We start from the raw sequence: 23,228 nt of genomic DNA, 5'->3' as shown, positions 1-23,228 counted from the left end.
ATCTCTAACCCTAAACCTTCCTACGCACATCTCCAAGCTGAATTTTGTCTCCCCTTCGACTCGGCTTAGACATCTATGTCTGGTGTTTTCAATCCCGTTCTACCATTTTAGATTAACTAGAAGAGTTGGTTAAAGTTAGTTCTTGAATGTGTTCTAAGTATAATGTCGTGGAACGTCATAGGTGGAATCAGACATCGGTGAGCAAGATCAAAGTAACATAAACAAAGAAAATTTAGTAACTTCAACTTAGGACAACAAGTAAGTGAGCTTACTATTGCAATGCTTATAGACTAAGTTGAATGAGTTATTTGATGCATGAATAACACGTAACTTGTGGTCTATTTACGTGTTATTAATACGAACACGTTATGTCCTCTAAGACATCTTGATGTTCAATATATGATATGCACGAATGAAATACCACATACCTGTACATCTCATAGGAAATTCATGTCATGAAAAGTACAGAGATATTATATGCATCATAACTCATGTACTAAGATTTAAAATGTGCGACCTTAGGCATGTTGAACATCACGAACATGAATTACTTCTCCAATATATTACTTATGGACAGTATACACTACGATATGATATACACACTTTTCGTGAGCGTGTACGAACCTATAATCAGGCCTAAAGGGTACATATTCAGCTCCACCAAGTGGATTCATGTGTGCATGCGTGAACCACGTGTAGAGAAGTACTATGCATTCAATCCTATAAAAAAAAAAAAAAAAACGTAAGAAATAGTCATGAAAAGTAAACCCGAACATGAATCATATTGAAGCAATCATCTATTACAGATCTCTCGAGAATCCCACACATCGAACATTTTTATAAAAAACAAAGTCGAGCATCTCTCTGTTGGCAACTTTTAGATACCTATCATCACATGCCATCCATTTTTATAATTTATTTTAACTTCCACTATTGCTTTCTTTATGTCAACTATATAAATATAAATATACATTTACACTTTATTTTAAAATTTTAAAAAGTTTCAATAATACATTTAATTTTTTTTAATTTTTTAAAAGTATTTTTTTGGAATAATATTTAGCAAGTAGGAATTAAATAAAAATAAAAATAAAAATTTTAAATTTAAAGACACAATGATTAAAACTCTTATTTTAATAATAATAATAATAATAATAATACAAAACTTATATCCCTAATATAATTTGAAGTCGGCGAAATCATATAAAATTATTTAACCCACTTTATGTTATTTATTTAAATGGAATAAAAATTTGACATCCACTTAATAATATTCAAAACCATCATCATTATATATATTTTTTCTTTTAAATTTTTTAGTGGAAAAAAAATGATAAAAAGGACAAAGTGGGCACCATGCTCCATTCTAATTATTTTTATTATTATTAAAATAAAAATTAGTTAATATATATTATTATTTAAAATAGTGTGTAACAAAATAACGTCATTTAAAAAATAAAATAAATTATTACCCATAGTGCCATCAAATTATAAAATTATTAAAATAATTAAAAGGAAGGTGAGTTGCAACCTCCTAATAAAGCAGCTGAAAATAATATATATTTTATTAATATTTGAAGAATAATGTTTTAAAAAAGAAATATTAAAAAAATTTAAATTCTTGGATTGGACTCAAAGATTGCGGTGCGGAGCACGTGCGCAAGGCAAGTCGGGCAAGTAAGCCACCAATAAGAAGATGGGAAAACGGAATTTTTCAACGGTCAAACTTCAAGGTCACGGCTGACCGGTTTGGTCTTCGGTCAGCTTCTTTTACTTTTTTTATTTTTTATTTTTTTTTATTTTTTATTTCTTCATCCATTTAGTCGACATCATTTAAATTGGATAAATATTTTTTTTTATCATTTTCGTAATATTATTTTTACTCTTTTTTTCATTAAATTTAATTTTAATTTACATATTTTTAATATATAACTTTATATTTTAATTTTTTTAATTTTTAGGAGAAATTCAAACCTTAAAATTAGGATGAAAATCAACTATTTTTTTTAAATGTTGTTTCCATAATATTATGGGCTTGGTTGTTTAGATTCTCACGCAATTATTTGAAGAGTAATATTATAAAATTTTTAAAATATATTAAGATATTATTTTGAATTTCTATTTTATGTTTTATTTTATTTTATATATTTTTAATATATCTTCAAAATTAGTTATTTTTAAAAAAAGATTTATAATTAGTTTATTGTTAAAATTTTCTTCTAAAAATATTTAATCTCTATTAATTTTCCTTTTTAAATTTTGATAAAAGTACAAAATATCGAAATTAATATAGTATTTTAATTAATTTTTTTAAAATGCGAAATTTAAATATTTTACAAGGAATTGTTGAGTTTCTACTAAATCAATGGGAAGGGGTAAATAAAGAAATTAGTTACCTAGTAATNTAAAAAAAAAAAAAAAAAAAAAATACACAAGTGGGTTAGACCGCTAGAGAGGGAGGTCCCCCACTTCATTTTAGCATCTCACTTGAACGGTTCAAAAAACTGGATTGTCCATATGACGGGACGTAGGGAGGTCACTCACTTTATTTAGTCTAGTCAAAGGAGTATTCATATGACCGGATAACCTAACCAACTTAGATTGTCCAATCCAAACCATAAAAGTTAAGTTGAGTTTTATTTTTTTTTTTAGTCTCGGTTGGGTTGAATTTTTTAAAATCTGGAAAATTCTAACCCTACCATACTTTTAAAAATATTAAGAACGTTTAACGTTTATAACCAATCTTAGTTATGCGTTATAACATGTAAATACTAGATATTTGAATTTTATGAAATTGAGGTATTAATATAATATTTATAGTCGATAAATATAATTTTGAAAATAATTTAAAAAAATAAAAAACAATTGGACAACCTTAACTGAACATCCCTATTTAGTCATATAGGATTCCACATACTCCTAAATTAACCAAAACTAATTTTTATTTTAAATATTATATTAAGTGGGACTAATTTTAAAATTTATTTAGATATTTTAAAATAGATGGATTAAAATAACAATATTGTAAAAATGTATTTTTAAAAATAAAAAAACATATGAAAATTAAAATTTAAAATAATAATAATAATAAATATTAATATAATATGTGGGGAAAAGATGTGTTCACCAAACATTATTGAAGACTTATCCAAACAAGACAAATGAGTTTTAAAGAGAGAGAATCAAATTGTCAAGTTGTCTTAAAGCAATGTATCTATAAAGTTTTTTCCATTCTAAAATTAATTATTAATCTTATTTTCCTAAAATTAAAATCCACATTCACACACACATATGCTCACTATCATTTTTCAAATCATTTTATTTCTTTTTTAAATTATTAAAATAAAATAAAATAAAACCCATTAAATTAATATTTTTTAAATACACGGCCCAAAATAAAATCTAAAAAGCTTAATAAATAACTCACCAATTATGATTTGATATTTTGATCTCCAAAGTTTATAATTAGAATTAAAAATATTTAAATTTAGGTATAAAATTAAAGAAGTAATAATATGAAAATTAGAAAAAAAAAAAAAAAAAGGGAAATTAAAGTTGGTATGATCACCTTGGGACCCACGCTTTAAAGACGGGGCGAGGTAGAGGGAGACTTTTCCCATTATATTTTCAATTATTTCTATTATGCTCAAATATGAAAGGAATTTTATTTATTCACATATATATATATATATATATATTTGTGTTAATTATCATTCATTTGAGTTTTCAACAAGTTCTATATTCAAATTGAGTTCGGCCAATAAAATTTTCTATTCTTTTGTATATATTTTTAAAAAATATTAATATGGGAGAAAAATTATATATATATATTTTTTTTTGTAACAACCCAGATCCACCGCTAGCAAATATTATCCTTCTTGGGCTTCCCGTCAAGGCTTTAAAACGTGTATGCTAGGGGAAGATTTTCACACCCTTATAAATGGTGGTTTGTTCTCCTCCCCAACCAATGGTGGTTTGTTCTTCGGGGTCCAGCGTCCTCGCTGGCACTCTTTCCTTCCTCCAATTGATGTGGAACTGCCACCAAATCCACCCCCTTTGGGGCCCAGCGTCCTTACTGGCACACTGCCTCGTGTCTATCCCCTTCGCTAGCATATATTGTCCTCTTTGGACTTTCCTTTTCGAGCTTTCTTTCAAGACTTTAAAACGCGTCTGCTAGGGGAATGTTTCCCCACCCTTTTAAATGGTGGTTTGTTTTCCTCCCGACCGACATCACATATATATATATATATATAATGGGTGAGATAGAGACACAGAATATAATCCTTGCTTTTGTCACTAATTAGCTTAAGGCAGGTTGCTACTGTCATAGTCCAATAGTTAAATAGACATCTTTAATGATATATTGATTAAAAAAAGAAATAATGTAAACCATTTTTACTAAAAAGAAAAAAAGAAAAAAGAAAAAAAGTGGCGATTTTATGGAATTAAACGGCGATGTAAAAGGGAAGTGGAAAACAGAGGGTGACGCACATGCCGACAAACGACAAATGGCGTGTGAATCAGGGGTGGCGTCATCCTAATCCAAATCCCAATTTTCACACGTGATTAAATTCCCCCTCACACAACTTGCACATTTTTTCTGCAGCTTCTCAGAAACCCCTTCCCCTCTTAAAACCACATCCGCTATTTATTTATTTATTTATTTATTTATTTATTTATTTATTATTATTTTTTAAAATAATATTTTATTTTTTAATGTTTAAAAAATAGTCCACATAGTTGAAGTTCATGAATCTACTTTACTTATTTATAGCTTTCCTATCCCCAAATCTTCAGTTTCATTCAGATTTACATTTCTCTCTATCTCAAAAAGATTTGATTTTTGGTTCAAATTTAGAAATGATGTACGAACAGAGTAATAGCTCTGAATCGGATTTTGTTCTTCTCGAATCCATACGCCGCCATTTGTTCGTAGATTCTGATTCTCTCCGATGTGGGAATTTCGCCGTCGCCGGAGCCACCGCCCCTGTTTTCTGCCGGACCTCCAGTTTCGGAAGCTTGTACCCTTGTTTGACTGAAAAATGGGGTGCTCTGCCTCTCAGAGAGGATGATTCCGAGGACATGGTTCTCGCCGGAGTTCTCCACGACGCTGTTCAGTTCGGCTGGGTTCCCTCGCTCGGATCTTCCTTGCCGGAGACTTTCAATTTTGGTTTTTCCGATGTCAAGCCTGAGCCGGAGATTCTCCCGCCGGTGAACATCTCGCCGGAAGTTATCGAAACGAAGGTGGCGGTGGCGGTGGCAGATCCGTTGCCGGTGGTTGTTCCTGCGAAGGGGAAGCATTACCGGGGAGTCAGGCAGCGGCCGTGGGGGAAGTTTGCGGCGGAGATTCGTGATCCGGCGAAAAATGGGGCTCGGGTTTGGCTTGGGACATTTGAAACGGCGGAGGATGCAGCGTTGGCTTATGACCGAGCCGCTTATCGGATGCGCGGCTCTAAAGCTCTTCTTAATTTCCCGCTTCGAGTTAATTCTGGTGAACCCGACCCGGTTCGAGTGACGTCGAAACGGTCGTCGTCCCGGTCGTCACCGGAGCCCACTTCTTCGTGTACGTCGGTGGAGAGTGGGTCCCCTAAGAGGCGGAAGAAGACAGACGGCACGACAATGCCGACGGCTCAAGCTGCGCCGGAGTCGATACAATTAGGGGAGGGGACCAATGCAATACAAGTGGAAACTGACGTGGCAAAGTACACAAGTGGCGAGCAATGATTGGATGAGTAATGATAATAGTGAGAAAGGAGCATTATTGTAATTATTTTTTTTGAGACCATATTTTAGGTATATGATTGGTAGATTTTCTTTGGGATTTTTCAAAAATATAAAATTTCCCNAAAAAAAAAAAAAAAAAAAAAAAAAAAAAAAAAAAAATCCCTTTGAATTAAAATTTTCTATTCTTTTCTTTCTCTCCTAACCAAATATTAAATTATTTAATTTGGAACTGAATTGAACCAATTAAAATTAATTCATCGATTTAATTAATATAAATGTATATCTTAATAATTAAAATAAATATTTTAAAATTGAGAAATCAAACTAAAATGGGATGGCATTTATTTTAAGTAAATAATAATAAATAATTATTAATGTTTTGTTTGTTTTTTTTTTTAATTAATTTTTTTATTAAAAAAAAAAAAGGATAGTTAGTGTGAAAGGAGAATATATAAAACGTGTTAAATAAAAACTCTTTTAACAAATACACTCGATAAAGTCAAGTCTCCCACCACATTTAGTTGACTTTCAAAACATTGACTGTTGACTTTTCTTTTTTCTTTTTTTTTTTTTTCATTTGCACCGGTTTTGTTTAAACCGCTCACAATTAAATTAAATATTGTGTTTCAATCCCTTTACTTCACATAAAATATCATTTTAATTTTTTAAATCTCAATTATTAATATTCTCATAATCATTTAACCAAATTTCAAATTTTTTAATGTCTAATATTTTAGGTTCAATTAGTTTCCATTTCTTCTTTAAATACATAATATATCGATTGTTTCCATTTTCGACTAAACAAGCTCGACTTTCATATGCTTAGACTATTTTCTACCATGTTTGATTATTTGGGAGACGTTTTCAACACTTTTTGAGGCGTTTAAGGTTAGTATAACTATTGTTCACCCAATTTAAATTTAGATTCTTTTAGACCGGACGTGAGCCAATTTTCATAAGTAGAATTCTAAGTTATGACGGTGGGACTCTTTAGTAGAATTAGATTTCAAGGAGTTGTTTTAGGCTGACATCAAAGGAGCATAGTGACTTTGACTTAGGCCAATCAAGTAAGTGATTCTACTGTTGGGTTCGTTCGACGAATTTTATCATATATGATGGCACATGCTTCGTGCCCCCTACATATGTCATAATTATGATTGAGATACTATATTATGCTATGTTATACTATGTTATGCCAAATTATGTTAAGTTATGCTATGTTGTGTTATGCCATGTTTATAAACTGGATCATGTTTATGATGTAGATAATCTATGATGTGTAAACTTCTATACGCCATATAAACTATGTTAAGAACTAAAGATTTGACAGAAATTATGTATGCATGATTCATAGATCCGTTATGTTGTTACTAAATGGAGTTTTGACTGGCATCATTAACTCATGTCATGAGTTTAAGCTATGAGAACCTCGTGCATTTTTGTGTGTCATATGCACCAAGCTACTTCTCTATTATGATTGGTACGAACGTGTATGATAAGGAATCAACCTAAGGCAAAACTCTTATACCAAATGATATGGAATCACTACAAGGGTAGTAAGATTCAGATTACCTTACTGATCGAATATCTCAAGACAATAACACTTGTTTAAGATTCGTATCACTCCACAAGCAAGATAGATCATGTCTAGCTTGAATGATTCTAACTTGCAATCTAACGTAAATGAAAGGTAGGAACACTTAGCCCTAATGATAAAGAATCACTCCAAGGGAAAGTAAAATTCAGATTACCTTATTGATCAAATATCTCCCGCTTCCAGGATCAATTGTCCCTCGTAAAAAGAACTAGCAGGTTGATGGATCATTACCCTGATGATTTAATAAATGGTTTTCTTTATCTCGCATGATCATGATGAGTCAGAGAATAAAAAAGATAGGATTAACAACCGTACAGGCATCCTTTGTGCAGTGCATACGGCTCCACAATGGAATTCGTTTTTACCTTCCATCGAAGGAATAGAAAATGGAGGATCTATCAGACCCAGAACAGTAAGATCGATCATATCAAGCTTGAATGATTCTACCTACATGCAACATAAACTATATAAAATTGTAAGGAAACTTAGTCATTGGCTAAAGGAAAGCACAAATGCTCATTTTACTACATTTTTAAAGTTTTTTTTACGATGATAACATACATGACTTTATATAGGCTCAAAATGAAACTCTTGACCTTTTATGAGATATTTCAAGAGCCATAGTTAGCCACTGTGTATACTTTATAACTATAATTAGCTACGATGTAAATGTAACTTTGTAAATAAAAAGTCTTAAAATACATTAATGAAATACAATAACTTTAAATTATCGTCCATCGTAAATTTGTAGTCATCTAAGAATAAATAACGCCCCACTTGAAATATCTTGAAACTTTTGTTACATAAATGAAACTTGATTCTTCTAACGTGACATTGATATTGCATGATTGAGATACTTTGGTTCATATCAGTGTACCTTACAACATTTATGTTTGCCATGATGTTATGCAGGCCCTTTTGCTCCATGGTGTCCGGTAGCATGAGCATGCACTAGCCCGACGAGCCAGACCCAGTGGTACGTATACGAGCTCGCTTGGTGCGTCTATGTGCACGTGGGAGGATCGTGTGTAGGAAAGTACTACACATTCAACCTTGTCCGAACTTGAAAGCAGCCTAAGGTCATGACATGAAGTTTTGATAAGGATAGGTCCCTTCATATCAATTTTTATTTTTCGCATTTTTCGACTCAAACAGTGAGGTTACTTATTGATTATTTCTTAAAATACTCAATTCATGTGCTACTCTTATTTTTTCAGATAAAGAACATGACGATGAATAGGGTAGTCTCGTTCATGTGAGTTTGGTAGCCCTTAAGTTAGATCAAGCCTTTGTTTTATTTATTTAAATTCCCGTCATTTATAGTTTGCCTTCTTGTTTTATGACAATGTAATTTTAAAGAATATATCATGCCTATATTGGCGACCCTATTCTTTAATAGGAAAATATGGTCACGACAGTAATAAAAAAATCATTCCATCTAATAGATATCATCCATAACTAATTTTCAATTTCTATTGATTTTTTTTAAATTCAAATTTTATATGCCATAAAACTCTAGGTCCCGTAAATAATTTGTAAAATTTGTAAAAATATTAATTACGTCATGGATCTATTAGTCGCAAAATTAAAAATTTAGAAATATAGTACACTTTTTAAAATTGAGAGAAAATATACACAAATTTAAATATTAAAAAAACGTAAAAAATATTTTTTAAAATTGAGTGATAAAAGAGACAATACAAACAAAGTACGAGGTAGATTGTCTACCTACCATGTTTTCCATAAATATTTACTCATATTATTCGAATTAGATATATTAGTTTATTATTTATGGTCAAATTTATTTATTTGTTTATTTATTTTAGTTGGAAATAGAATAATATTAAAGTGGTTCCGACAATTTTTCTTTATTTTGGTTGAAAATTTAGAATAAAGTGAAATTAGTTGTCATCCTATGTTGAATTGTCTATTTTCACTCATTTCTATAAAAAAAATAAATAAGTTTATCATTTTGCACNCTAAAATTTTGAAATTTTGCACTCAAAATAATAATAATAATAACAACTTTTATAAAATGAAAATATTATTGGTCCCTTATTACATTGACTAATAATATAAATATATTTCTTTATTCTATTTTTTCGCTAGACTTTTAAAATATTTACTTTGATTTTTGGACGTTCTCAAGAGGACAAATTTTTACTTTTATTTTGTTTAGATTTTTTAAACGATCAACGATGAAAATAGTATTTTATTAACTTTGATATAAAAAAAATTAAATTACAAGTTTAATCTCAAAAAGATCCATAATGTCAAAGGGATCCATATTCTATTAGACATAAAATAAAAAATTTAGAAATTTATTGAACATAAAATCGAATATTAGACATCTTTTTAAATTCAGAAACTTAATAAATACAATATTAAGAGTTTAATGTTTTAACTAGTACAAACCATAAACGTTCATCAACTAAATTTGTAATTTAACGAAACAGTTCTAAAATGAGTTATAAATTTCAATCAGCTGAGCCCCACCTGGTTGTACGTATATGTATTATGTAATTGCTTCTAGAAGGGTTTGAGTTTCGAGGTAATTTCCGACCAACATTTAGGTCCAAAAGTAAAAGGTTCATTGCACGTGAAGGAACTGTGGGGTACTCGGGGGCCCACATGGTTTGAATTCTTATCTTCCACTTTTTGACACTTTTTTTTTCTTTATTTATTTTGGTTTATGTTAAATATTATGATTTCTATGATTGGTTTGAATATTTAGAGTAGAACCCTAATGAATTTGCATTTAATAGCTTTTTATAAGTGATATATTAATAGCTTTTATAAGTGATATCTTAATGACAAACAAGGTGGAGAACTAAGAATAGGGAGAAGTAGTGGGTTTGGAGATTCCAGTTTAGGATAAGGTGTATTCCCCAAATTTGGAAAACATATTAAAACAAAAATTGATTGAAGGAAAAGAAATAAAATCAAAAGAGGGGCATTTTTGTAATTTCATATTATTTTAATTAAAAGAACACATATGCAAAAAGTACCACATCACGGAAATGACTTTTTCGACTTTTCGCCATTTTGAACTATTGATTCAAGAAAAATGTATTTGGAGAAACTAGTAAAGAGAATCAACCATAACACTATAGAACTCGTGTATACGAAAAGTCAAGCTTTGTAGTGTTGATGAACGTAGCTATAAGGGTAAAATCTCTAAAGATTTTACTGATTCAGGAACTTAAGTTGAGTATTCTCGTCGTGAAGGTTAGTTGAATAGAAATATACTCTAATATGCACCCAGCTAAGAGGAAAGCTAAATAATTGATGATTTAGTTAAGCTAGGTAGTATGTCCTACTTACAGGCCATAAGATGGTATAATGATATTAGCTATAGAGGGTGCGAGTAAGCGTGAATCCAAGTCGTATATTGACTAGTTTCCATCTTGCTTTAAGATGTGTAAAGTGATTTTTCAAACATGATTTTTAAACATAGTTATACTGTTAAACATATCTTAAACAGTCATCTACGTCTGTTTTGGCAGGATTTGTATTCCCATTTTCACCTTTTTATGGTTCAATTTGTCACTTATACAATCAATATGACCATATGCATGTTTGTAAGCAATGAACACAACTTTTCTATTGTCAAATAGCAAATTCTAAAACCACAAAAGAAAGTTCAATGCAAGTGGTGAACACCTTGTTTGTCTCAGGCAAAACAGATTCACATACATATTCATGTGGCTACTTGTAAATGATTCCTAATAGAAATGGCGAAAACTAGGCCTAGGAGTTGGTCATTGATGTAAGACTAAGTAAGATCGAACCTGTTCGCCTTAAGATGTGTCCCCAACTTTCTTCGAAACGGCAATGACGTTGAAGCTCAGGGAGTCGGGATTTTTTGAGATCATGCCCTTTATGACTTCAGCTGCATCCTGTGTTTTTATCAATCATTTCATCAAAATGCAGAGAAGAGAAGTGTAATATTCAGTTAATTGGGCCAACATATTCAAGATGGAAGGTCGACAAACATACAAAGTGATTCAAAAAGAATATTTTGCTTTCACACTTGATTCTTCTAATGGCTAAAACACCTGGAGGTTTGTTCAGAACAAGTATTTACCTCTAATAGACTGCTAGGGGATGATACACCATGTGATATTGGTCCCGACTTTCTCCCGTCGAGCTCATAAAGTTTCCCTGCATAAAGCAACAATTAAGATAATGTAGATTACATCATTTCTTAAAAATATAATCACCCAAATTCAGAAAGCACTTTTTCTTCCTTGGGGAGGGAAGGGAGAGAGAAAGAGAGAGAGAGAGAGAGACGTTCATACCATCCACACATGTGAAGCAGATAAAGTGAGTATTGACGTTTTCTGGAGGCTGCCAGTAATGGAAGAAAAGATGAGCAAAAAAAAAAAAAAAAAAAAAAAAAAAAAAANAAAAAAAAAAAAAAAAAAAAAAAAAAAAAAAAAAAAAAAAAAAAAAAAAAAAACACTACTTGAAAAATAAAAAAGACTAGAAATCAAGAACAGAATTAAGAGAAAAGAGTGAGAAATTAACGGACATTTGTCTAATGAGTTAATTTTAATGTTTATCAGCTCCCTTATTGACCTGTTATCAGATATCTGCCAGACGATCCATCACTCACCTTAACCAATAACCTGTACAGATTTTCTATTTTTTAAATGTTCATTCTGTAAATGAGAGGCATGCAGTAAAAGGGCTGAAAGTTCATACCCGCCTTCATGCAAATAAACTAGCTTTTTAAAAGTTATGCAGCAACATTCCTTCTCCATATTCAGTACCTCATTTTTTAAACTGTCCAAAGCTTCAAATCTTCAGTTCCTCCATTATACAACCAACCCCTATGTTGTTAGGTCTTCGACTATTGAAAAATATATCCATTTTCACTGACCATCTACAATTTTAATTGTTAAATTCTAGGTTTCGTTGCAAGGTAAATAGGTAATCATGACGTTTGTAGGAAATTCAGCTCCCCTTGTAAAGCACCTATTCTTTCACATGAAATTTATACCCATAAAATGCAGAAACATCATTTCTTTCTGTAGTAACAAAAAAAGGCAGGCTTTTTTTTACCACTGAAAGTAGATATATGAAATTCCTATTGCAGAGGATAGCTATCAAAGCTTTATCTGGAAAAGAAAAATCAAGTGCCGGAGCTTCATTTCTACATGCTGTAGGCAGCCTCAAGAAGGTATATCTATCTATTCTTAGTATGCTCAAAGAAAACAAGAAAACTTCTTATTCTCCACCATAATTCAGTTAATTTGAAAAGAGTCTTACCGCCGTTTCTCCAGCAGTAGCTGCTACCGAATGTGCAACTTCCATTTCTCTGTCTTTCTCGAGAAATACTGCACGCTACCAAAGTGAACAGCATAGGACTATTAGATGCAAAACGGAAAAGTATTCTTGGGTAAACACCAACTGGGCAAAGAATGGGCAGAGAATTATTATATTTTCTTCCTCCACTTTCAAGGTATATCTGCCCTTTGCTCTATTGAATTTTTTTTGGTGATGGGTGGGAAGGGAGGAGGGGAGTGAGAAGAGGAAGCAGATATAGTAAAAAGAACGAACCTCCATTGGGTCCATGCTTCTGGTAGACTTGTAGAACCTATCCAAGAATGATCCCTCGGCTTGAAACGTAAAGACAGCACAGGAGTTAAAAAAAAAAAATGTAAGAGAACTAAAATAATATGATAGCAAAATCAAAGTAATCACTGTGGAATCCCGGAACAAGCAGGCGAGTAGAGACACTAATAAAACTTCAACCAAATTATATCAAAATGAGAATGGCCAGTCACAGGACTGAAGTTGGATACTTAAACCTCTGTGGTAAACCTGGACAAGGTAACCAAATCAGACATATGAATGAGCAGGACAAATAACTCTTAGTTTCACTTTCATATTTAATTTGTGCTCTGCTTAACTTCGAATATAAATAGCTTTCTTCTCATCTTAGTCAACAATGCTTTACTCTACAAGTGCACATACGACAAAAGAACAAGATAAAGGCCTCTGAGAAAAAGGGAGAGGATAATAATGTTACCCAATCTGATCTGGGTAACTGTGTTAATATTCACTACAATTAAGAAATATATTTCACCACATTAAACTGGATAGTATCACAGTACTTACAAAGCTTGATCTCTGAAGTAACGTTCCCTATGGCATGAAGAAGTCCAATAGTTCCACAGGCATTGCCAACCGTTTGTTTCATAAAGTATACTCGATCACTATGATCCTAGAGTCGCGACAGAAAGGAAATAACCTTGTTAAATAAGGATTACAGATGAGAAACCTTTTAACATAAATAAATAAATAAAATAAAGGACTAAACTACAAAAATACCCCTGAACTTATTTTAAAAAAAGTGGTAAAATTACCCTTGTCATTTCATAAATGTTTCAAAACTACTCTTGAAGTACAAATTTACTAGAATGTTGAATGAAAAGTCGACATGCAGTAACTGTGACGCTTGAGATTAAGTTGAAAAGAACGGTGTTCTGCTGTGTAGACTTTTTGTCCAACAATCTAATGAATATTCTACTTCAAGGGTCAAGAATAATGTTATAACTTTTGAAAAAATAGGAGTATTTTTTAAATAAACGGCAAAGCTCAAGAGTATTTTTTATATTAAGCCTAAGAAAACTATAACATGCACCAAAAGTAGACTCTCCGCTAAAATCTGCAACCAGTCAGACTACCATAATTTATGTGAATATGAATTGTGAGAAACATTTTTCTGTTTCTAGCATCTATCACCCACTCTTAAAAGCATTCTCCACAATTTTCTGATGGAAAATGTAAAACATATTATGATAGACAGAAAACCTTCAAAACACAAACAAACACCAGAAACATCCTAATGTACTGAGATAGAGGTGAAAAAGTAGTCTAAAAGGTCCAGCATAGTGGTAATTTTGAATACACTTGCAAACTTGTCACTGCACTCGTACTTACCTTCTTTGCATCTTTGTCCTGCTGCAGTCTCTCTTCTTCACTCTGAAAATATTAAAACATTTATCCAATGGAGAGATCATCTTCTTAGTTACATGCCAATGGAATTCTTCCAAGCCATAAACGTCATTAAAACTAAACTTTTGCCTGCAAACCTTTTGGGTTATGGGATAAAGGAACAGAACCGCCAGTACAGGCTTAGGCACCATGCTCAAGAGTGCTTCATCCAAGCCATAAACATCGTTGCACTCTGCTTCATCTTCGGGAAGACCAAGACCCCAAAGAAACTATGCAATTACAAAACAGAAGTTTGTAAAAAACTAGATGTAAAATGGAAGTTTTTGCAACTTGAATAAACATTCAAATGCAAAATTGAAACTCTAGGGATCAAATTAAGTTCAGACCTACTCGACACAAATCTAGAAGTTCAATGATTAAACTCATACTTTAACCTTATTATTATTATTATTTCTGATGAGAGGGTAGCAAAAGAAGATTTGAAGGAAAGGAAAAGAAAATGATCACTTCAAAGGTTGCTATCAAGCAAATAACATAGGCACACCATCCTTACGGATATGAAGTCCGAAAGTGACCTAAGCTAAAATATTTAATTGGCTAACAGGGTATGTAGTATGCATTAAAACATCCCTGAGACCTATTGAATCAAGCACATAATCCCGGTTAGTCAAATAAGCTTTTTGAACTGAACGAAGAAGTTCCGATTAGTCAGAAATCATAAACTCATATCCAAAATAACGAATCAAATTGACAAAAAGACATTCTCCACATTTTCTTCCGAATTTTTTTCATACTTCAACAAAATGCTCCTCGCTCACACAGAGCAGAAATTCGCTACCTCCAGAAAGAAAACAGTAAACTCATTTAAAATAAAAAAATAAAAAATAAAATCGGTCAGTAAGCTTTTACGTAGTTCTACAACTAAGAAAAATAAATGAACAAACAGACACAAAAACCATATAGATATACAACAAGAAAACGTACAGACACAGCAAAGAACTATATCCCATCCGAAGAAAACTCCACAATCAAGACAGAAAACCACATTCTTCCTCAATTCTGACCCTCCATATTCTTTTTCCACTAATCAGAGCTCGAATCTAGAAGTGAAGTTAGAACAAAACGATCATACCTGGTTCATAACATCAGGGTTAGCTTCAAGAGGAAGCCATCGCTTAGCCGAAGGGCTTTCGTCTATGGTAGCCATTGTCGTCTTCGGAGCTTCTTCTAGTACACAACAATTACAGAAATGGAAGGCTAAAAGCTTCTTCAATGCTCGTTTAGGGCTTCAGATCGAAATCAATCCAACAGCGACACATCACAACGTTCGGCTGGTTCAATGTATATATACGTTCTGGAGTAAATGTTATTCGTTTAATGGGCCTTGAATCGGGTCCACTAATAAACACAGGGAATAAGGCCCAGGCCCAAATTGCTTATTGTAAGCCCATGAGCCCAAGATTGGTGTCAAAATTTCAAGTGTGGACAACTTATACCAATTTTATATTATATAATTTTCAATACGATAACAATATCTTAAAAATAATTAATTAGTTAATTATAATAAATTAACTTGCACTAATAAAAAAAATTGATTTTCAATAATTATAACTAATTATTTGTTGATTATTTATAATTCATTAATTATTAATTAAAATTATTTTATATAAGTGATTATCCAAGGTAGTGTAATAAAAATTGAAAGTAACACCACCATAAATTTTATTTAAGACATCTTAATAATTAGAATCATTTAATTCCTAAATATCTTATTCTGAGACATTTTATTTTCAAATATTTTAAACAAAACGTTCAACCAAACGATCTCAATTTCACCCTTATTAAACTCATACCAAATCAAAATCGACTCTTATGTGAAAACATTTGCATTCAAATCAAATTGTATCTTCTTGTGCATCAACTACAGGTGACAATATCAAATTGTAATGCTTCAAGTTTTGGTAAGGTTATTGTTAACTTAATTTATTTATTGATGTAGAATTGATATATGCCAACCAAGCTTGTTTCCAATGAGGCATCACACTTATGCAAAGCTTGCATTTCTTCTTGTGTTCTAAGAAGTAAAATGAAGATGAGAGGCAACCACATTGTATTGAGGAAACAACAGTTCTATTCTCCTCTATACCTTGGCTTTCGCTTCTCGGCGAAGGCGGCCAATCCTTCCAATCGGTCTACCGTGTTCAACAGTTCTTTGTAACACTCCTCTTCTACTTCCATAGCTGATTCCAGACCGACCTCGAGCCCCTTGTCGATCGCTTGCTTTGCCATCTTTATTGCTAGTGGACCCTGTTAGTACAATGCTCAACAATGAATTGGGTGTTTGGCACTAGGCATACTCGGCCAAAGTTTGGGGGGCGGGGCGGGGAGGGGAAGATTGTGCCATCTTTGAATCGACATCTGAGTTACAGAAACTCACTGATAAACTCATTTACGGGATGTCGAACCGATGTCACGTTAGGGGAAGTTCGAGGCCTAGGAACCAAATGACTGTATTTAGATTGTAGGTATAAGTTTCAGGTGCCCAAATACGAAATAGGTGTTGAATTTGTGGGTTTAGGAATCTTTTTATAGCACTGCTCATTTCAAGGATGGAACATAAGGTGCACAATATGATTCATTTAATCTCTACGACGTCTGAAACTAAGAGTAGGATACAACTTTTGTGAGATCCCATATCGATTGGAGAGGAGAACGAAACATTCTTTTTAAGTGTGTGGAAAACTTTCCCTCGTTTTAAAATTTTTGAAGGGAAACCCAAAAGGGAAAGCCCAAAGAGGACAATATCTGCTAGCGATGGGCTTGGACCGTTACAAATGGTATTAGAGCCAAACACTAGGCAGTGTGTTAGCGAGGACACTAGGTCCCGAAGAGGGGTGGATTGTTAGATCCCACATCGATTGGAGAGAGGAATGAGTGCCAACAAGGACGATAGGTGCCGAAGGAAGGTGGATTGTGAGATCTCACATCGATTGGAGAGAGGAACAAGTGCCAGCAAGGATGCTTGGCCCGAAGGAGGGTAAATTGTGAGATCCCACATCGATTGGAGAGAGGAACGAGTGCCAACAAGGACGCTGGCCCCAAAGGAGGGGGGGGGGTGGATTCTGAGATCTTACNAGATCTCACATCGATTGGAGAGAGGAACAAGTGCCAGCAAGGATGCTTGGCCCGAAGGAGGGTAAATTGTGAGATCCCACATCGATTGGAGAGAGGAACGAGTGCCAACAAGGACGCTGGCCCCAAAGGAGGGGGGGGGGTGGATTCTGAGATCTTACATCGGTTGGAGAGGAGAACAAAACATTCTTTATAAGAGTGTGGAAACCTCTCCCTAGCATACGTGTTTTAAAAACCTTAAGGGGGAGCTCGAAAGGGAAAGCCCATAAAGGACAATATCTGATAGCGGTGGGCTTGGGCCATTACAACTTTAATCTCTCAATCCATCCGATGATCATCATCGAATGAGTGGAATCATACGAATAAAATCATAATTTCTATTGAATGTTAATTAGAAGACTAAATTAGGGAAGTAACACACACATAAATTGTCAGCATGATAGTAAGAAAGTTAATAATATAGATGTTCTACATACCTTCTGATTTATCTCCCGGGCAATTTCCAGTGCCTTTACATAAGCTCCACCAGCAGGGACGCAGTAATTTACAAGACCTAAAGCATGAACTTTTACGTTTTTTCTCCTTAACAAAACACTGAAATGATGCTAAAAAATAAAAATATTGGCGATCTTACCTATAGATATAGCATCTCTGCCACTGACCTTACGGCCAGTAAATATAAGTTCCTTTGCTATTGATTTCCCAACCAGCCTAGGAAGCCTTGCAGTCCCACCAGCCCTGCAAAAAACACGTTCAGCACGTGTAATCTCTTCGTACATACTGGAGAAGATTCATGTTAATACCACATATTAATATGAACACTTTAATATTATAATTGAGAAGAGAATACGGATATGAGATTCCACTTCAGTTGGGGAGAAGAACGAAGTATTCTTTATAAGGGTGGGAAACCTCTCCCTAGGAGACGCATTTTAAAAACCTTGAAGGGAGACTTGGAAGGGAAAGCCCAAAGAGGACAATATCTGCTAGCGGTGGGCTTGAGCTATTACAGAAGGGTTCAAGGGGTTCATTAACATAGGATGAGGGTTCTACAAATATTATTGAAGGATATCATTCAGCTTCCACCATCAACACTTTAATATTTATACTAAGTTATAGAGCCATCAAACTTTAATTTTCATGTTAGCTTCTTTCTACTATTCTCAAGTGAGCTACCAAACTTCATCTGTGATACGGAAGGATTTACTACATACCCAGGAATGATAGCAAGTCCGGTTTCTGGCAAACTGAGTTTGGCATCTTCCCCTGGATTATGGTTTAACAATTTGAGTTACAATAACTAGACCATCCAATATAGCAAGAGTTATGGTAATAATTTAATTAACTACAAAATAATCGAATAAACTAATTACCACATATCCGAAGATCACATGCCAGCGCCATTTCAAGTCCGCCACCCAGTGCTGCTCCTTCAATTACTGAAATGGTAGGAATACGAAGTGCCTGTATAAAATAAATTTAGATCATGTCAGCTGACAAAAGAACCTGGAAAACAAACGTAAATATATTTCAAAGTGAAAGTTGAAACAAGATTTGATCGAGAAAGATAAGTATTGCATTCTTAACATTGACAAATTATTAAGTTAATCACGTTAAAAACACATAGAGCTCCTTAAACATGTGAGCATATTGTAGACTTTGCTTATAACAACTCAAGCCTACTGCTAGCAGATATTGTTCGTTTTGGCCCGTTACATATCACCGTCAGCTTCACGGTCTTAAAACGCATCTACTAGGGAGAGGTTTCCACACCCTTATGAGGAATGCTTCGTTCCCCTCTCCCGATGTGGGATCTCACAATCCACCCCCTTTGGGAGCCAACTTCCTCGCTAGCACACCGCCCGATGTCTGGCTCTGATACCATTTGTAACATCTCAAACCCACTGCTAACAGATATTGTCCGCTTTAGCCCGTTACGTATCGCTGTCAGCCTCACGATTCTAAAACGCATCTACTGTGGAAAGAGTCTATCCCTACTTCGACCAGTGCATCGCACTCTCCGGTGACTGACTCTAATACTATTTGTAATAGCCTGAGGCCACGCTAGCAGATATTGTCCGCTTTAGCCCATTACGCATTGTTGTCAGCTTCACGGTTTTAAAACGCGTCTACTAAGGAAATGTTTCCACACCCTTATAAGATATGCTTCGTTCCCATCTCCAACCGATGTCGGATCTCACATTGCCATCCATTGACAATTAAATAAAACTCTAAAAACTGTCATTTGAAGTATTTAGGAAAAAAAAAAATCAAGTATAATGCCTATATTTATTTGTGGAATCATTATGAATCAGATCTCAAAGCCATGGAAGAATCTAATAACATATCCTAAGTGATGAGTAAGGATACTAGCATCAGCCACAAAAGTTCAATGGGGTCTGAATATTGATAATAACTTATGTGCATCTAACTGATGCATTATATACTTGACAAGACATCTTTGTTCAAATATTATACGAATCAATCATAGAATTTCAAAGCAAGTAGGTAGGTATATAATAACAATCTACCTCTAAAAATGAGAATGCAGACCGCAGTGAGGTGACAAAGGATTGCACTTCTGATGCTGTCATATTCTTACGCTCCTGCACTTAAAAGAATGATTGAAGGGGGGAGAATTTAAAGACCATGCCATACTGAGAGAGCCAAATTGTTGAAGATTGTACCAAATTGCTCCAATATAAACCAGCTGGAAAAACAAGAATACCTTCAAATCGGCACCTGCACAAAACACCTTTGGGACAGTGCTGCGGATCATCAGAACATTGACAGATGGATCACAGTCAACAGATTCAAAGGCGTGACGCAATCCCCTCAGCATTTCCTTGCTAATGGCATTTTTCGCCTCAGGCCTGTCTAAATGTACCTCGACAATTCCTGTCATCGATAAACCCAAGTGGATTTCCGTTCAAATGTAACGCAAGCAACCCCAAAAATAGTCAAGAAACTTAAAAGGAAATGATCATAGATAGCATTATTGATGAAGAAAAAAGGAACCCATGAAAGTTTAAGCCACCCTAGTAAAAGCATAAAGAACATTTTAAAGGACTCAAGAACCAAAACAAAAGAAGAAGAAAAGAAAGTTCCATAATGTTGTGAAACACCACTTGATCAGCACCCTCTTTTCAGGAAAAAGTTCTGAGAATTTGTATAGTTTATGCATGAAGAGTGCGTAACCATTTATAAAAATTCTTGGGGTGAGTTTGGCATACTATATAATTTAATATTCTCTTAGAACAATTTCGATAAAAACAGTTTTCCTTAAAATCTTTGGGTGTTTGATTACCTTTCAGAATAATGATTTCAATCACAAGTCTATTCGGTTGTGTTACATCCAAAAATGATTCTACAAATACCAATTGGCTTCACTACATCTAAAAATGATTCAACAACGACAATTAACATAAAATTTAAAGTGATCTTCGATCAATCACTTATTGATTTAACAACTTTAGGGTGTTTCTTACAAAAAATGATTTAAAATCAATTTGATTAGTTAAAAGATAATTGTTGCCGTAGAATCTAAACTCCTAAAGAACATTTTTGGCCTCAAAATCGTATAATAAGTTAATGCAAACACCCTCTAACGAGTTATGTTGCAGACAATCAAATCATCAAGAAAGTACCCATCGAAACAAGGATAAGGAATCATTTAATCACGAGCATAATCATCCCCTTAAATTAAGCAACAAGTACACAATTGCTCCTCGCCTCTCAAACCAAAATGCAAGGGAATATCACTTAATCACCAAACCATAAACTAGCAAAATCGCGACAGTCACAACAAAAGCCTAAAACATCAGCAATCGAAATAACCTAAGCACATAAAATTGAAGAAAGGTTTTCATAACCTCAGCTCAGAAATTACCAGAATCGGAGTCGGAAAGTCGGTGAAGCCGGACCGGTTCAGAAGAAACTGACTCCAAAATAAGAGTTCTGCAATGAGAATACTGCCATGGATGTGAGAACGACTTGAAGCCATCGGAAAAGTTGGAAGCTGGAAATGGATGAGCGAGGTGTTTGGCCGGAATCGGAAGATTCTGCAGTGAATGACGGCTGAGGTTGATGAGCTTCCTGCTCAGAACTCTGAATGCTCCCATTCGTTGGACGGCGACGAAGAGAGAGAATATGGGAAAATGAGACAAAACGGATTGGATCAAAACATTTTTGAATTTTAGTTTTGGAATATTAAATCATTTTGGATTTATAATAAAGTTTGAGATATCATTTTTTAAATTTTTTTTTAGATTAAGATGATATGATAAAAGAGACTTTATCTTTATTTTTTTATTATTATTATTATTATTATTTTTAATAAAAAAGAGAGTCTTTATCTTCTTTTGTTTTAGAATTAAATGCATAACTAATAATTTTTAATACATTTAAGTATAAATTTAGTTAATTATTTGGGATATCAAAAACTCATAATTCTTTAATCTTTTATTTTATTTTTATGATTTAATTATAAATTTAGTCTCTTTAACTTTGAATTGGTCAAAATATGCGGAAGGATTATGGATGGAATATAATGAAATAGAGCCACTTTGAGATTATCTATGAAATGAGGCATGGAACGGAGCCACTACAAAAAAGTTCTGAGAGTTACGAAGGAAACCTCGAACTCATTGGTTATGGGTTGAGAATGAGAATGGAACGGAGCCACTACAAAAAAGTTCTGGGAGTTACGAAGGAAACCTCGAACTCATTGGTTATGGGTTGAGAATGAGAATTAAATTCTTTGAAACCTAATTTACCATTGTTCCTCAGTAGCTCAGTGGTAGAGCGGTTGACTGTTAATCGAATGGCCGTAGGTTCAATTTGATTCATTCCGAATAGGTATCTGAAATCAATGCTTCTCAAAGTTTAAGGGTATATTTGACACGATTTTAAAAGTTTGTGGATTGAATTTGTAATTTAACTCAATTTATATAGACTTTTCCTCCAATTAAAAATAAATAAATGTTTTAAATCTATGGTTTAAATCAACCTTAATGACCTAAAATGACACGACGGTGATTAGGATACTTGTCAAGATTAAGTCTAAAACAACAACATCCAAATATGTCGTCTTTTCATTCAACGTTCTGATGATTTTTTTCTTACCGATGTACATTTTGAAACATATTTTTAAATTAGAAGCAAAGTTGGTGTATATTTTTTATATTTCATCCTATAATATATGCAATATCTTTCAATTAAGAAAGAAAAGNTGAGAATGAGAATGGAACGGAGCCACTACAAAAAAGTTCTGAGAGTTACGAAGGAAACCTCGAACTCATTGGTTATGGGTTGAGAATGAGAATGGAACGGAGCCACTACAAAAAAGTTCTGGGAGTTACGAAGGAAACCTCGAACTCATTGGTTATGGGTTGAGAATGAGAATTAAATTCTTTGAAACCTAATTTACCATTGTTCCTCAGTAGCTCAGTGGTAGAGCGGTTGACTGTTAATCGAATGGCCGTAGGTTCAATTTGATTCATTCCGAATAGGTATCTGAAATCAATGCTTCTCAAAGTTTAAGGGTATATTTGACACGATTTTAAAAGTTTGTGGATTGAATTTGTAATTTAACTCAATTTATATAGACTTTTCCTCCAATTAAAAATAAATAAATGTTTTAAATCTATGGTTTAAATCAACCTTAATGACCTAAAATGACACGACGGTGATTAGGATACTTGTCAAGATTAAGTCTAAAACAACAACATCCAAATATGTCGTCTTTTCATTCAACGTTCTGATGATTTTTTTCTTACCGATGTACATTTTGAAACATATTTTTAAATTA

General features: G+C 33.4%; 3 protein-coding genes across 4 annotated transcripts; 1 reads left to right on the top strand and 2 right to left on the bottom strand.

The window, feature by feature from the left end:
- Positions 1–4,776: 4,776 nt before the first annotated feature.
- LOC111801091 (ethylene-responsive transcription factor 2-like) lies at positions 4,777–5,823 on the top strand. The gene has a single exon (XM_023685072.1). The coding sequence runs from the start codon at positions 4,861–4,863 to the stop codon at positions 5,722–5,724; it is 864 nt and encodes a 287-aa protein (XP_023540840.1). The 5' UTR covers positions 4,777–4,860; the 3' UTR covers positions 5,725–5,823.
- Positions 5,824–10,897: 5,074 nt separating this feature from the next.
- On the bottom strand, positions 10,898–15,606 carry LOC111801092 (ubiquitin carboxyl-terminal hydrolase 3-like). Its single transcript, XM_023685073.1, has 9 exons — positions 15,420–15,606; positions 14,425–14,556; positions 14,273–14,314; positions 13,448–13,553; positions 12,887–12,945; positions 12,596–12,670; positions 11,623–11,671; positions 11,409–11,485; positions 10,898–11,220 (listed from the first exon to the last, which is right to left on the bottom strand). Exons 1-9 carry the CDS (start codon positions 15,492–15,494, stop codon positions 11,122–11,124), a joined length of 714 nt encoding a protein of 237 aa, XP_023540841.1. The 5' UTR covers positions 15,495–15,606; the 3' UTR covers positions 10,898–11,121.
- Positions 15,607–16,243: 637 nt separating this feature from the next.
- Positions 16,244–21,620, bottom strand: LOC111801090 (probable enoyl-CoA hydratase 2, mitochondrial). Of its 2 annotated transcripts, none has more exons than XM_023685070.1 (8): positions 21,309–21,620; positions 20,148–20,317; positions 19,951–20,025; positions 18,793–18,883; positions 18,634–18,685; positions 18,054–18,199; positions 17,896–17,972; positions 16,244–16,594 (listed from the first exon to the last, which is right to left on the bottom strand). In XM_023685070.1, exons 1-8 carry the CDS (start codon positions 21,538–21,540, stop codon positions 16,418–16,420), a joined length of 1,020 nt encoding a protein of 339 aa, XP_023540838.1. In that variant the 5' UTR covers positions 21,541–21,620; the 3' UTR covers positions 16,244–16,417. The 2 variants fall into 2 exon arrangements, with proteins under 2 accessions (XP_023540838.1, XP_023540839.1); XM_023685071.1 differs by having other exon boundaries at positions 18,054–18,157; positions 21,309–21,619.
- Between the last annotated feature and the right edge of the window lie 1,608 nt (positions 21,621–23,228).

This window comes from Cucurbita pepo, chromosome LG08 (genome assembly GCF_002806865.2).
Source record: "Cucurbita pepo subsp. pepo cultivar mu-cu-16 chromosome LG08, ASM280686v2, whole genome shotgun sequence".
NCBI lineage: Eukaryota > Viridiplantae > Streptophyta > Magnoliopsida > Cucurbitales > Cucurbitaceae > Cucurbita > Cucurbita pepo.
The sequence above is the reverse complement of the archived record's forward strand: the minus strand, read 5'-3'. Positions and strand labels throughout refer to the sequence as shown.

What these genes read in the sequence shown, in the direction of transcription:
- LOC111801091 (XM_023685072.1), top strand. Translation starts at nt 4,861, where the DNA reads ATGATGTACGAACAGAGTAATAGCTCTGAATCGGATTTTGTTCTTCTC.
- LOC111801092 (XM_023685073.1), bottom strand. Translation starts at nt 15,494, where the DNA reads ATGGCTACCATAGACGAAAGCCCTTCGGCTAAGCGATGGCTTCCTCTT. An exon ending in TTTATCCCATAACCCAAAAG is followed by an intron (nt 14,315 to 14,424) that starts GTTTGCAGGCAA and finishes TAATATTTTCAG; the next exon opens with AGTGAAGAAGAGAGACTGCA. An exon ending in AGGACAAAGATGCAAAGAAG is followed by an intron (nt 13,554 to 14,272) that starts GTAAGTACGAGT and finishes TCGCGACTCTAG; the next exon opens with GATCATAGTGATCGAGTATA.
- LOC111801090 (XM_023685070.1), bottom strand. Translation starts at nt 21,540, where the DNA reads ATGGGAGCATTCAGAGTTCTGAGCAGGAAGCTCATCAACCTCAGCCGT. An exon ending in GTGCAGGTGCCGATTTGAAG is followed by an intron (nt 20,026 to 20,147) that starts GTATTCTTGTTT and finishes TTTTAAGTGCAG; the next exon opens with GAGCGTAAGAATATGACAGC. An exon ending in CCCGGGAGATAAATCAGAAG is followed by an intron (nt 16,595 to 17,895) that starts GTATGTAGAACA and finishes TTGTACTAACAG; the next exon opens with GGTCCACTAGCAATAAAGAT.